This window comes from Cynocephalus volans, chromosome 3 (genome assembly GCF_027409185.1).
Source record: "Cynocephalus volans isolate mCynVol1 chromosome 3, mCynVol1.pri, whole genome shotgun sequence".
NCBI lineage: Eukaryota > Metazoa > Chordata > Mammalia > Dermoptera > Cynocephalidae > Cynocephalus > Cynocephalus volans.
The window spans coordinates 182,908,532-182,921,205 of NC_084462.1; the positions used below are offsets into that span (position 1 = coordinate 182,908,532).

At 44.2% G+C, this 12,674-nt stretch overlaps 1 protein-coding gene across 16 annotated transcripts in view; it reads left to right on the forward strand.

Moving 5' to 3' along the window:
- The window catches only part of KLC1 (kinesin light chain 1), a 57,240-nt gene that overhangs the window by 36,656 nt on the left and 7,910 nt on the right, over positions 1-12,674 (forward strand). For 4 of the 16 annotated variants that reach the window (XM_063089381.1, XM_063089386.1, XM_063089387.1 and 1 more), the window contains exons 13-14: positions 596-757; positions 7,369-7,499. In XM_063089381.1, coding sequence (XP_062945451.1) covers positions 596-757; positions 7,369-7,499 — 293 coding nt within the window. Of the gene's footprint in view, positions 1-595; positions 758-5,239; positions 5,291-5,960; positions 6,669-7,368; positions 8,464-11,682; positions 11,750-12,674 lie in introns of those variants that run through there. The other 12 variants (XM_063089384.1, XM_063089389.1, XM_063089383.1 and 9 more) reach the window with 11 other exon arrangements.

Genomic DNA, 12,674 nt, shown 5'->3' on the forward strand with positions numbered 1-12,674 from the left:
TTGAATGAATTTCACTCCTGCCACCTGGACTGTGTTGTAAACTTTCTAGTATACATTGTCACATCCATCCATCCTTCAGTCCTTTTATTTTTATTTATGTTTTTGGCGCCTGGCGGGTACAGGCCTTGAACCCTGGACCTTGTTTTCAGCACCACGCTCTGACCAACTGAGCTAACTGGCTGGCCCGATCGTTTTATTTTTTTTGAAGCATTTGAAATAATGTGTAGACATCAGTATTCTTCCTTCTAAATATTTGTTTACAAATCATCAACTAGAGCTCAATGTTTGTTTACAGTTTTAAAAAATTTGAAGTAAAATTTTTCCTAGAATGCAGTGCATGGTCTTACGTGTGCGTTCCTGAGTCTGGCAGCACGTGTGCTGTGTGACCAAACCCTGCCACCTGTACTCCAGGAGGCACCTCACGCCTCTTCCGGTCCCTCCTTACCTCCTCCGAGAAACCACTGTTCTGACGTTTTCCCTCCAGTGATTCAGAACGGGTGTTTTATTTTCCTAGTGAAGTTTAAATATCTCAGAAATACCTAACACAACTGAAGTGCTAACGGGTCAAACCGTTTTCCCCCTGCCTGGCTCACAGGGTCTTGACAATGTTCACAAACAGAGAGTAGCTGAAGTGCTAAATGACCCTGAGAGCCTGGAGAAGCGGAGAAGCCGGGAGAGCCTCAACGCGGACGTGGTCAAGTACGAGAGCGGCCCTGACGGGGGGGAGGAAGTGAGTATGAGCGTAGAGTGGAACGGGGTAAGTACAGCGCACAGCTGGCAGGCGCCACCGCCACCGCCACCCCGGGCCTCCCTCCTGTCTCGTGTGCTAGACGCTCTCCTTTCCTCAAATTAAGTGCCAGTTAAGCTTCCTGTAAGTTCTTAACTTCTGCTAATACGGAAGTCTGTGATGTGTTTGCAGTGGTAGTTTTCTCCTTAGGAGCCCACAAAAACGGTTTGGCTTGACTTTGAGCACGTCAGTGCTGATTGAGTGTCCTGGCTGTTAAGGCATAGTGATCGTCTGGCCTGAGTTTCACACGAGGATCAGTGTGGCACATAACTAACTTGTGTCCTTAATTCCCCCATCTCGTTGCTAACTCCAGTGCTCCTAACTTCACTGAGCAAGCTGCTCCAGTTTTTGTTGGAATGAATGAAAATGCCCTAAAGGGAGATGCCCTAAAGGGAGATGAATGAAAATGCCCTAAAGCTGTTCTTCACAAAAGAACAGCTCAAGAACAAGACACTAGGGTGCTGCTCTTCCTGACGTCCTGTCCTGCCTCAGTCCTGAATATCGAGCGTTTACACTCGAGGGGGTGTCCAGTGGCTCAGTGCCCTTCATGGGTGCCAGTCCGAGGTGTTCAGGGCTGGCACACATACCTGTGAGGGAGACAAGCCAGAGCTCCCGAGGGGCTGCACGGGCTCAGCCTCTGGGCGGCACCAGTTTGCCTCTGTGTAAACTCCTACCACCAGTGCTGTCCAGTGCTTCCCAGAGAGCGCGAGGCCTTCCAGACCTTTTCTCTCCAGCGAATTTTGTAACACTTGGATAACTTTTTTGTACATTGAGCTGGTGTCTTTTGGATTTTGCTTTTTATCAGGGAGAGTTGAACACAGGATTTAACCTATATGGGTGCATTATTGGTTTTTTTGAATTTGGAGTAGTGCTGTCTGATTAGTTGTAATTGTACAGATGTTTTGCCAGATTATAGTTTTGGGCTTCCTTATAACCTCTTACTTTTTGAATCCAATTATTCTTTAGGATTTCCTATAGCTGTAGCAGTTTAATAGGAGATAGCATTATAAATAAACATTTTGTAAAAAATGCTAGTAGGCAAAATTTCAGAGAGAACATTCTCTTGACTGACTGTATTTGGCAGCTTTCTTGCTTTGGCTTTTTCTGTGCCAAGACAACAGTCAGCATCTGCTTTGACCGTCCAACCCCAGTTGGGCAGTCGTCCAAAACCAAGTGATGACCCAGTAGTCCTGCCCTGGCCGCGCTCTGTCAGAACTGTGTACTGTGCTCTCGTGGCGGCTGCTGCTCCTGCATGCTTTGTGCAGAAGGGCAGGTCCCTTCTCTCCAGTCTTTAGAAGCCGGGGTGCAAATTTTGGTACTCTTGAATGAAGTTCTGGAGGAACTTTCTCTTGAGACAGTATTTCTAGGTCCATACTTACATGAAATCACACGATGATAAAACCGTGGACAGCTCAGAGTTCTATCACTGTCCTAAAGAGGGACTCGGGGATGAGGGAGAGCTACTTTTCTCTGCTGGGGAGGGATTCGTGGGCTGGCCCCTGTCAGCCTGCGGGCGGCAAGGAAAGCTGTAGTGGGGAAAGCGACCACTCCTCCAAGGGCGTACGTCCTTCCTCCTCTCACAGGGCTTCCTCACTCGGGACACATTATTATGTAGGACTTGCATACACCGTGATTCGGGTGTTCCCTTTTCCCGAGCAGCACATTTGACTTTTAGACGCTGTTGGCTCTGCATCTTTGCACGTTGGCCCTGTGTAGATTTACTGAAACAGTCTGTGGATCATAAGTCATCCAGTCCAGTGGCTGTAAACTCACTCTCAGTGGTGCAGGGAGCCCTTTCTTCAGAGGGAGTCTTAGAATTCACCGGAGGTGCAGCGAAAGCCACCCTCATCTTCAGGGGTCTCCTTGCAGCCCTGAGGTTCTGAGAAGGCACTGCTCAGCTAACTTTTGATTTGAATTTTCTTTTCTTTCTTTTTTTTTTTTTTTTTGTCTTTTTCGTGACCGGCACTCAGCCAGTGAGTGCACCGGCCATTCCTATATAGGATCTGAACCCGCGGCGGGAGCGTTGTCGCGCTCCCAGCGCTGCACTCTCCCGAGTGCGCCACGGGCTCGGCCCTTGAATTTTATTTTCAAAGCATACTTTGACATTTTATTTTTTTTTAAAAAAGGCAGTGATGGCAGTATGCACACTTAGGTGTTACTTTTAAGTCGACTTTATTTTGGTATAATTACACACAATAAAAGGAGTCCATTTTAAGGGTCAGGTTTGATTGAGATGTTAATACACTGCAGTCCAGCACAATAGTTTGCCTTTGTACAGATGTTAGAATACAGTTCCTCATGCTGTTTCTGTTTAAATGAGGATTTCCATGAGATTGCAAAGCAAATGGTTTAAAAACCATTATCATTTGCAACCACTTATTTGTGTGCATCAAGATGTTTTTCAGTATTATGCAGTGACGATAAAATAGAGAATTAGGTGTTGATAACAGTAAGGTCAAGGTTTTGGATCCCCTTACCAGCCAGCTGCCAAAAAGAAAGAGAGAGAAATAAATTGGGTGTTAAAGTAGTCATTAAGACTGTACCTATCATCTGTAGCTTCAGATTTCAAATTTTGGGTTTTGTAGGTTGCTTCATTGTTCTTATTGGTTTACTTTATATAAAAGAACTTGTCACACATTCATAATGGGCATTGCTACTTAGATTTTATTTTGTATTGAGGCTCTATGTAAGATTTTAATTTTTAAAAAATTTCATGCTACTGTAGAGAAAAACATTAAGGTGCTCTATTATACAGTCACAGCTTCAGTGTCGACAGTTACAGGGAATTAGCACTACAGGTTTTGATTAAGTTATGATAACCCCTTACACAGGGTATTCGGCTTAGTATTTCTCAATATTCAGAAGTAACATTTAAAGCAAAGGGTAATGTGAGAGAGAAGGCAGACTAGGTCATGATCGCTGCCCTTTGTGTTACTGGGCACTTGCTGCACAGAACTGAGTCCCGTGCTGTCTGAAGGGAAGGGGACAAGGCCACTGACAGGTGCCAGCAGTTCCCGTGCAGTTTGACATGGTAGATAATACATGTAGGGAAGTATCATTTTGTTCTTTTAAGTATGTATTGTAAAGATTATGATTAAACTACTTGAAAATGTCACTTCTTGAACTCTTTTGTGTATGAAGTGTGCAAATCAAAAAGTCACTGTCACTATCATTCTGAGTTCTCTTTTATGGTCCTACTTCTGAAAATGCAGATGCTTTATGCATGTGAATTTCTGGATAAGATTAGATTTCCTTTAACCTCTGTCTGTGTGGCCTTGTGTAACTTTGTGATGTGGTGTGTCACACACTGGCACTGGGTCCCCACTGGGCTGTGCAAGCCCCTTTGGGCTGTCTTGTGACACGTAATTGTATATACAGTGGTCCCAGGAGACACACGATGCTCATTACACACGTCCCATTCTACGTGGAGCCCAGGCTTCCAGGGCTGGCCTCCCCTCCGCATCGGCCTCTGTCTTTTTCCGGCTGCCGGGTCTCTGCTGGGGCCCTTCACGAGCAGCCCCACCTTATTGCCTCACTCTTTCCACAACATTCCTACAAGTTTTATACACTAAATTCTTACCCAGGATTATTGGAGAGTGGATATATTGTTGATTAGAAATAATTTAATTTTTATTTTTAAAAAGTTGCACTAGGAGGGCTAGAATATTCCAAAAAGAAATAAATGACAAAACACCAAATTATTTGAAATTCTATTGTATATAGATAATTACTGCTATATATATCTTTTTTGTTGTTGTTGTTGTTGTTGTTGTTTATTGGCTGGCAGGTATGGGGATCCTAACCCTTGACCTTGGTGTTATAACACTGTACTCTAATCAACTGAGCTAACTGGCCAGCCCTGTATATTTTTTAAACATTATATTTTACTATTAATGTCTGTTCAGAAACCCACTTTTGTAACGTGACTATTCTTTCATGGCCATATAAAGAGATAGGCAGTTTTTGAAAGTGTTACCTCCCAATCCCTCAAGCCTACATTGAATAGAAATCTGCCTGGGTTGGGGCAGGTGGCCAGCTGTCCTTCCCACTGGTTGTCATCAGCTGAGGTTCTAAGGTGACAAGTGCAGGGAGGTGAAAGGCGGCAGCACTGGAGCTGGCCGGGACCCCAAGCCTAGGACTCCGTGGCCCCATTGCCAGCTTGCCACTCCAGTGGCTGTGAGTGTGTATGTGTGTGTGACATGAAGTACTTTTGGGATCTGAGTGAAGGGAGTCTTCCCCATTCTGCCAAGTGTCTAGTTCAGGTGTAGTGTAAATAACACGACTGTAGCAGAGTGCTGGCTTTAGACGTGAGTAGCGGGGGCAGCTGTGCTGTTTATGGAACTGTGTTAGCATTTAGCATCCTTTTTCTGAAGAGCAGCGAAGACTTATGTTTTCTTGTCCTCCCAACATTCTTGAGGCGTTGGTAACAAGTTTTATTTTTCCATTTTAAAGATGAGAAAAATGAAGCTCGGGCTGGTTAAATGACTTGCTCAGCGTCCCATGGTGAGTCCGAGCGGGTGGGGCGCAGGTCCTCGCGCTTCCCTCCACCGGCGGCTTTCCAGTGTGGCAGCACCCAGGGTGCACTGTGGCCTGTGGAAATTCATTTGTTTTGGATTATCAACTGCATGTTTAAAATGTGCTGTAGACTTTAAAATCAGAGGTTTCTTAAAGTTTCTGAAATGTCAAAATTTTGTGCTTTTAAGAGAATGAAAGTCATACTTGATTTCAGGGAGAACTTTATAGTTCAGGGATGCAAACGAGAGGCTTAATTGAATCTGTCTTCCTATGTATACCCTTTACTTTGGTCTCTGTAAATGTTTTTCATTGCAGAATCTCCTTTTTGTACAGTTACTTGTAAAACCTTTAACACTAAGTATTAAGGAGATTTCTAACACAATGTTAATCCATAGTCTAAAAATGTTGAATTTTACTTTGGTGACTGGTAGAAGTAAACCAGTGTAGATTCTGTAAAATGCACATAAGGTCCTGCACCTGTTTTATTTTGGGCCGATAGGAGCGGGTAGAAGGTTCTCCCCTGTACTAAAGCCATTCACAATGCTGCGGAGATTCGTGACCTAGAAATACTGTAAAGCAGGCTGTGCTAGTGGAGCCTGTCGCCTTTCCTCAGCTCGGTTTCATCTGGCTTTCTCTCTTGTTTGTTTCTGTCTGACAGGCCTAGCCGCCCGTGTGACTCTCACACTGCCTCCTGCATGACGGGCGGCGCCGCTCCGGCTTCCCTTCTCTCTCCAGTGCTGCCCGCTGTGTCTAGCGTCCCCTAGGATCTTGTCAGAGCTGCACCTCTCTGTGACTGGCCATCCCTTTTGGTGCTGCTGTCCTTTTTGGGGGGTTCCTGATTTCTGTATACATGTAGCTTTACCAGATATGTACTTAGTAAACATAAACTGTATTAATAAAATCCATTTACTGTGTAATACGCGAATTTAAAAATTAAGAGCGATTAGTTGTTCACTCTGATAACAGGTAGTTAAAGTGTCACACAAGGTATTATTGCAAGAGCATGATGGTGACATGTGGCCCGTAGCTAAGTTGTAAGAGTAAGGCGTGTGCTGCACGCGCCCCACTGTATTTAGAGCCCGCCAGTGCCGCCCGGGCTCGGCTGTCCCTAGGATGCGTTCCAGTAGCATTTGCCGTGTAGTCTGTGTGAAACTTGGGCAACTCTGCTTTTCTCTACTAATCTTCAAGTGCTCAGTGATTTGTGTATTTGTGTCTTTCTAACTTCTAATAAACTCACTCCAACTGACCTGTGTCTCGGTGTCTGTCTGCTAAGTAGAACTTCTCACCCTTTCCATGGAGTGCAGCATTGTGGAGCTTCTAGAATAACAGGGCTTACTCATCCTCAGAATAAAAGCTGCTGTCCACACATTGTTTTCACTCTGTGTTTTTGATTTTCATGCCCAGACACTGCCATGGACTTCACTTATTAATGTCTGAATCAGGCGTGAGGCCAGCGGGCGCTTCTTGCCGGGCGTCTGAGGGTTTTAGTTACTGTATAGAACGAGTATTTTATTTAATTCTCTGTCCCCACTTATGGTCACCATTTAAGGAAACCATTCTGTAAAGTTTACTGAAGAAACGTCACACCTACGTATTGCACTTAGATGGAAGTGTTAGGGGGAAGACATTGCCTCTGTCACATCTGAATGTTTGAGTCCTGTGCTGTTACCTGGAGCAGATGCTTACACAGTCATTAAACGTAGAATTTGATTTTGGTGCTATTCCTAGCTGCCCTAATTTTCTTGAGACTTCGTATGTTGTCTTTTGTCTCAAAACAGCACTGTAATTAATTTTCTTTTGGAGATGTGATTACTTTTGCTTGAATGATCTTCCTCATGTTCACAGGTTTTTATGATTATAGGGTTATCTTTAATGAAATTAAAATGGATAGATTTCTGTTTAAAGCATATTTATGTACAATGCAGAGGGGTGGTTTCTGTAGGACGGGTGTCACCAGTGGGTGGTGGTGGGGTCGGCCATGCTGTGAGCTCCTGTTTGCATCAGGTTGAACCTCGGGGGGCAGGGTGGACCGTCTGCAGCTTCACATTTGTTCACGTTTTTTTCAGGATGGAACTGGATCTTTAAAACGCAGTGGTTCCTTTATCAAACTCCGGGCTTCCATTAGACGCAGCAGTGAGAAGCTGGTTAGGAAGCTGAAGGGAGGAAGTTCACGAGAGAGTGAACCAAAGAACCCCGGGTAACTATCTCCTGCTAGCCCTCCCGATCCTCCCATCCTCCCACTGCGGCGGCGACAGAGGCCCCTCTCCTAGCACAGCACTTCTCACCCACAACGCAGAGAAGACTCCAGGCGCTTTCCCGTATTTTAGCAATGGAAGAGAAAGGGTTAACAGTTCCCATCTAATTTCTTCCCGAGATAGGTTAAAAAATAATTGTGAAATTTCCTGTTAGTGGCTAAAGGGGTTGAGGCCTTTAAAAGCAATGTAGGGAATTCTTTGCTTTTGTTACCTGTTTAAAGAAAGCCTTAGCAATGAAAAGTAGGAATTTAATATTAAAACATGGAGCATTTGAAACATGTTTGCTCTAGGTATGTATTATTTGTTTTTTAAATTAGCATTAGTTTAAATCCTTTAAAATTTTAATTTTTTAAAATCAAATATTAGCTACGACTATATGAAATGTCATACAGGTATTACTATGGGGAGAGAAATGGTTTTAAATAGAAGGATGGCAACTGCAAGACGTTATTATAAGGAGTTCTTCAGGACATTTTAAAAACCTTAGGTTTTCCATATGTTGGAAGAAAGATTTTAAGTCATGGGTCTTAGAGTCTTTTGAACAATAACAATCAAGTTTTCAAGGGAATTTGGGTCTTAAGGTATTTGTTTTTTAGAAGGTGTCCGAAAGGTAGGCTCTCGGCACCCCCGAGCAGCGTGTCCCGCTGGTGCAGACTACCGCGGGGCGGGGTTGCCGCCCCTACACCCTCTCTCCTGTTTTTGGACGCCTTTCTCTCTCAAGCACTCTTTTGTCAGCTGTTCTGTGTGACTCTTAACCTCCCAAATGGTACCTACTTTTTAAAGACTGATTCTTAGTAAAACTCTATTTTAAAAGTGATTCTGTGGGTAAGAGTTCTAATTGTCTCAGGACTGTGAAACCAAGTTCCTGCGGAAGTATCAGAAATATTAAAGTTTATGGGCCTCTTATTCGTTTTGTTTGTTATTTTGCTTTTTTATTTACTTATTTTGTTTTGTTATTTTGCCTTTTAAAAACAGTTTTTTGAAAGTATGTGCACTGTCATCCCTCAGTGTCATGTAGCCCTGTGACCCCCTGCCACACACAGCCAAGGGGCTGAGAGACATCCGCAGCTGTGGTTGTGGTGGGGCCTGGCCCCCTGGCAGCTCTGTGTCCCTCTAGGAGCCTCTCTGCTTGTGGATGAAACTTCTCTTAATGGGTTTTTAGAGATGTGCGGTCTTGAGGCAAAAGGAGCAATTTGGTTTTTGTAAGTAGCTGTCACCCCACTTCTCAAAACTTTACAGCTCATTTCTGTAGAGGGAGTTTTGGGAGTTACATAAATGTTTGTTGGGAAAACCACCTGGAAGATCCAGTGTTTGAAGACTGTCTGGGCTTCGGGAAGTTTGTGGGGTCTTGACAGCAAGTTGCCTGTGACAGGTCTATTTGGGAGAATAGGTTCTAAATTGCCTTTGGAATAAAGTGCTTTTATTTTAAAATGTTTACAGATTTCCAGAACTAAAATAATAAGTTACTGTCTGCTGCTTTATGAATTTTGAAAGATTAAACACTTCTGAGGGGCAGTATTAGGATCTGAACACTGTTGCAGGACCCTTAGATCCCCCTACTGTGAATGATCTGATGCCTCAGAATGCTCTATATAGGCATCATTTAGTTCCTCGAGAGGAAACACACTGGTTATTTGAAGTTCTGGATGTTCTGAAGATGTTTAAGTGCAAAGTCCAATTCTGGCCGAAAGGTCAGCGATTAGCAAAGATGAGAAATCAGGCTTGGAAGGCATTATTTGTGCAGGCAGCACAGGGAGGCATAGGCAGGAGACCTAGCCTGCCACCCCACCCCCAGGGTTGGGCTTATATTTCTTACGGTGAGTTGTGTTGTTCTGATTGGCCAAAGATTATGTTAATGAGTTAAATGAAATATCCAGTGGGAGTTGTTGAGGCCTTATGTTAATTAGGTGATTTTTAAGTTTATAAAATTATTGGTTCCCTTAGCATGTAAAGTAGGGTTTCAGATGGGACCGCTGGCATGGAGTTCTGTTGCGGTTATGAGTTCCTTTGTCTTTGTATTTTACAGGGAAGTCCTGTAGGGCAGGAACTGCTGTTGTGAGTATCTTTGGGTGGTGCTAGCTTAAGTGGTCCTCCTCGAACCTAATACTGGCACTGAGTCCTAAATAATATGAATCATACTTCCAACTTGAGAGCTCAGAATTTTTCTGTTTTTTTCATGTTTTCTTACTGCCTTTACTGTGATTTAAAAAAATGTAGTTAGAGCAAGGTGTTACACCACCAAGGTCAGTGGTCAGCTAAGCTGGTTAGAGCGTGGTGTTGCTAACACCAAGGACAAGGGTTTGGATCCCAGAACCAGCCAGCAACAGCAACAAATGTGGCAGTGTGAGACCACTCCCCAGCTTTAGAACGGGGGTAAATATCCATGGCACTGCAGCTTGACTGGACCCAGGTGGAAACAGATGTGTGCAGCTGTGTAGACTGAAGTTTTCTAAATCACTTCAGATATTTCATCCCATAAAGTGCATAAAACTGAATAATCTTTCCAAGGAGGAGTAACTGTTTTTACCAGTGGTTCTCAGACATCTCCTGGAGGGTTTGTGCACACAAGACTGGTTGGCCCCACCACCAAGTGTTCAATTCTGGGTAAGTGGGCCCAAGAATTTGCCTTTCTAGAAGTTCCCAGGAATTGCTGGGGCTGCTGGTTCGGGACCACTTTTGAGAAAGGCTGAACTGGACATACCAGGAAGGAGCAGGGTGTTTGCAGCCTGCTGCTGGGCTCGACTCCTAACCGATGGCACTAAATGGTTTGAGAGGAAGAATTTGCTGTGAGGGTCCGATTGTTCTTACCTTTGTCTTGTAAGAAGGGAGTCTGAGGAAGAAGGCTGTGTAGCTTTCTTAGAAAAAACTAATTGGCCTATTAAATAATAGTAAGAATAACTGAATATGCCAGAGTATAATGTACTTGTGATTTGGTTTGATGTTACGCTTTTTTCTTGAGTAGTTCTAGGCAGAGGAGAACTTGTTTAGGACTCTAGCAACAATTGTGTGGGCTTCCTTGGGACAGTTTGGGGGTGAGTTTTGCTTGAGGATAAGTAAATTAAGGTCTTTGCTTTTGTTGTAGTTTATTCAGTGTGAGAGAACTGGCTAAGTGTCTGCCGCTTGTGCAGTGCTCTACTGGTGGGGCTGGCGACGCATGGGCGGGTGCCCTGGGCTCAGTCCCCACCCAGAGTGTCCTGCAACTCTGCTCTGGGTTGCGCCAGCCCTTCAGACCTTGCCGTGCTCACGCAGTAAATACTAGTGTGTATTACTTATGTTGCACACCGTTCACATGCAGAACACTCAGAAATCACCCAAAGTATTTAGTATCTGCTATTTTAGCTTTAAAAGCCAAGGTGACTATGTTTGAAGGCATCCCTGGTGTGGTAAGCAATTCTAGTAATGTGGCAACTATCCAGTTTAAACTTAGGTTACAGGTAATTTGTAGGATATTTCATCAAATATGTCGAAGATACCAAATGGGAAAAAAAAGTAAATATATGTATAAATCTTTGTATTTCTTTAAATGTAAAGCCATCAAATTTATTTTAAACTTTGATTTCTAATTAGAGAAATACTGGCTTCAGAATTTGCTTTACTAATGATAAAATCATTCTCTACTTTTAATATAGAAAAATATATAAAATACAAAATATGTTTATGCATCTCATCTTAACAGTGAGCTCTGAGTGCCTCTCTTTAATGTGGTCCCTCACGGTGATGAGTCAGTCCCACGGAGCCACCGAGCCCCTCCCAGCGGCCCGTCTGTCTGAAGGCAACAGGAAGCACACAGCCTCGCAGCTCCCAGATGAGCCCATTTTAAAAAGTAGATATCTAACAACACTTTTGAGTTTACATATGGTGCTTTAAAACAAGCACTTTGCTGTGAAAGATGCAGAGAAACTGCCCTTTTTCCTGCTGGGCACTAAATACAATGAGACTAGGGGCTCCCATGTAAGGATTGGGGGGACCTAGTCCGAGTGAGACGAAGGCCCGTTCCCCCTAGGGATGGTCCCGAGGAGCCCCCCAGTGGTAAGAGGCCTTTGAGAGGCAGTTTGCTGTGTCTCCTGTTGCTGGTTGACCGATGTGCTGATCCGTTTGTCCTTGCATGTCTGTGTCCGGCTGCAGCATGAAGCGCGCCAGCTCTCTGAATGTCCTTAACGTGGGCGGCCAGGCTGCTGAAGACCATTGCCAAGTAAGGAGCCCACCCTAGTCCCGTCCCGGACGGCCTGGACTGAGCAGGCAGGTCTGCTTAGACCTGTGCCCACCACCACCACCACTCCAGTGGGCAGTCCAGTGTTGTGTTCTGAGACAGTAGTCACGATAACCTGATATTCTGCATGACTATCAATGACATGAATTAGGAAGCGTTCACACTCTGAACATTCTCAGTGTATTAGTTAATGATCTTTAAAGATAGTTTGAGGGCTGGCCCGTGGCTCACTTGGGAGAGCGTGCTGCTGACAACACGAAGTTAAGGGTTAAGATCCCCTTACCAGTCATCTTTAAAAAATATAATAATAATAAAAAATAAAAAAAGATAGTTGGACCTAAGTAATTTATTCTGATCAAGTAATATCAAAGCTTGGCCAGTATTAATTTGTTATTAATGGTTAATTTATATGGTTTTAGCCTCTGATAAATTTATGTTATTCATTTTCTAGTTAAGCTCTTGTTCAGGTGTTTTAAAATGATTCAGAACTTTACTAACACAATGACTAACCTATTGTCACTTTGACACTAGTCGTTAGCAATTGGCCACACTGTCCAGGTCTCACAAAGGCATGTCGCGTTTTGTTTCACCTCTGGCATCCCCCCTCCACCAGAAGAGGTCTTTTTGGTTTTTGTTTCTTTTAAATGTCTGATGTGGCTGTGGGGTGTGGCCAGGCCCTGATGGCTCTGGAACCTGCCCTGGTGCCTAGAGCTCATGGACTGTGACCACACTTCCTGGTCACCACACCTAGGGAGCCAACAGCTCTCCTAGTTGCCCAAATCCAACTAATAAGATGGCTGGAAGATCAGGGACAGTCACGGGGTTTGCAGACTGGCTGACCTCAGGCCTCCAGGTAGAATTTGCATGATGCCTGCAGGGTGCTGGCTAGTTTGCCTTAAGCACTCTC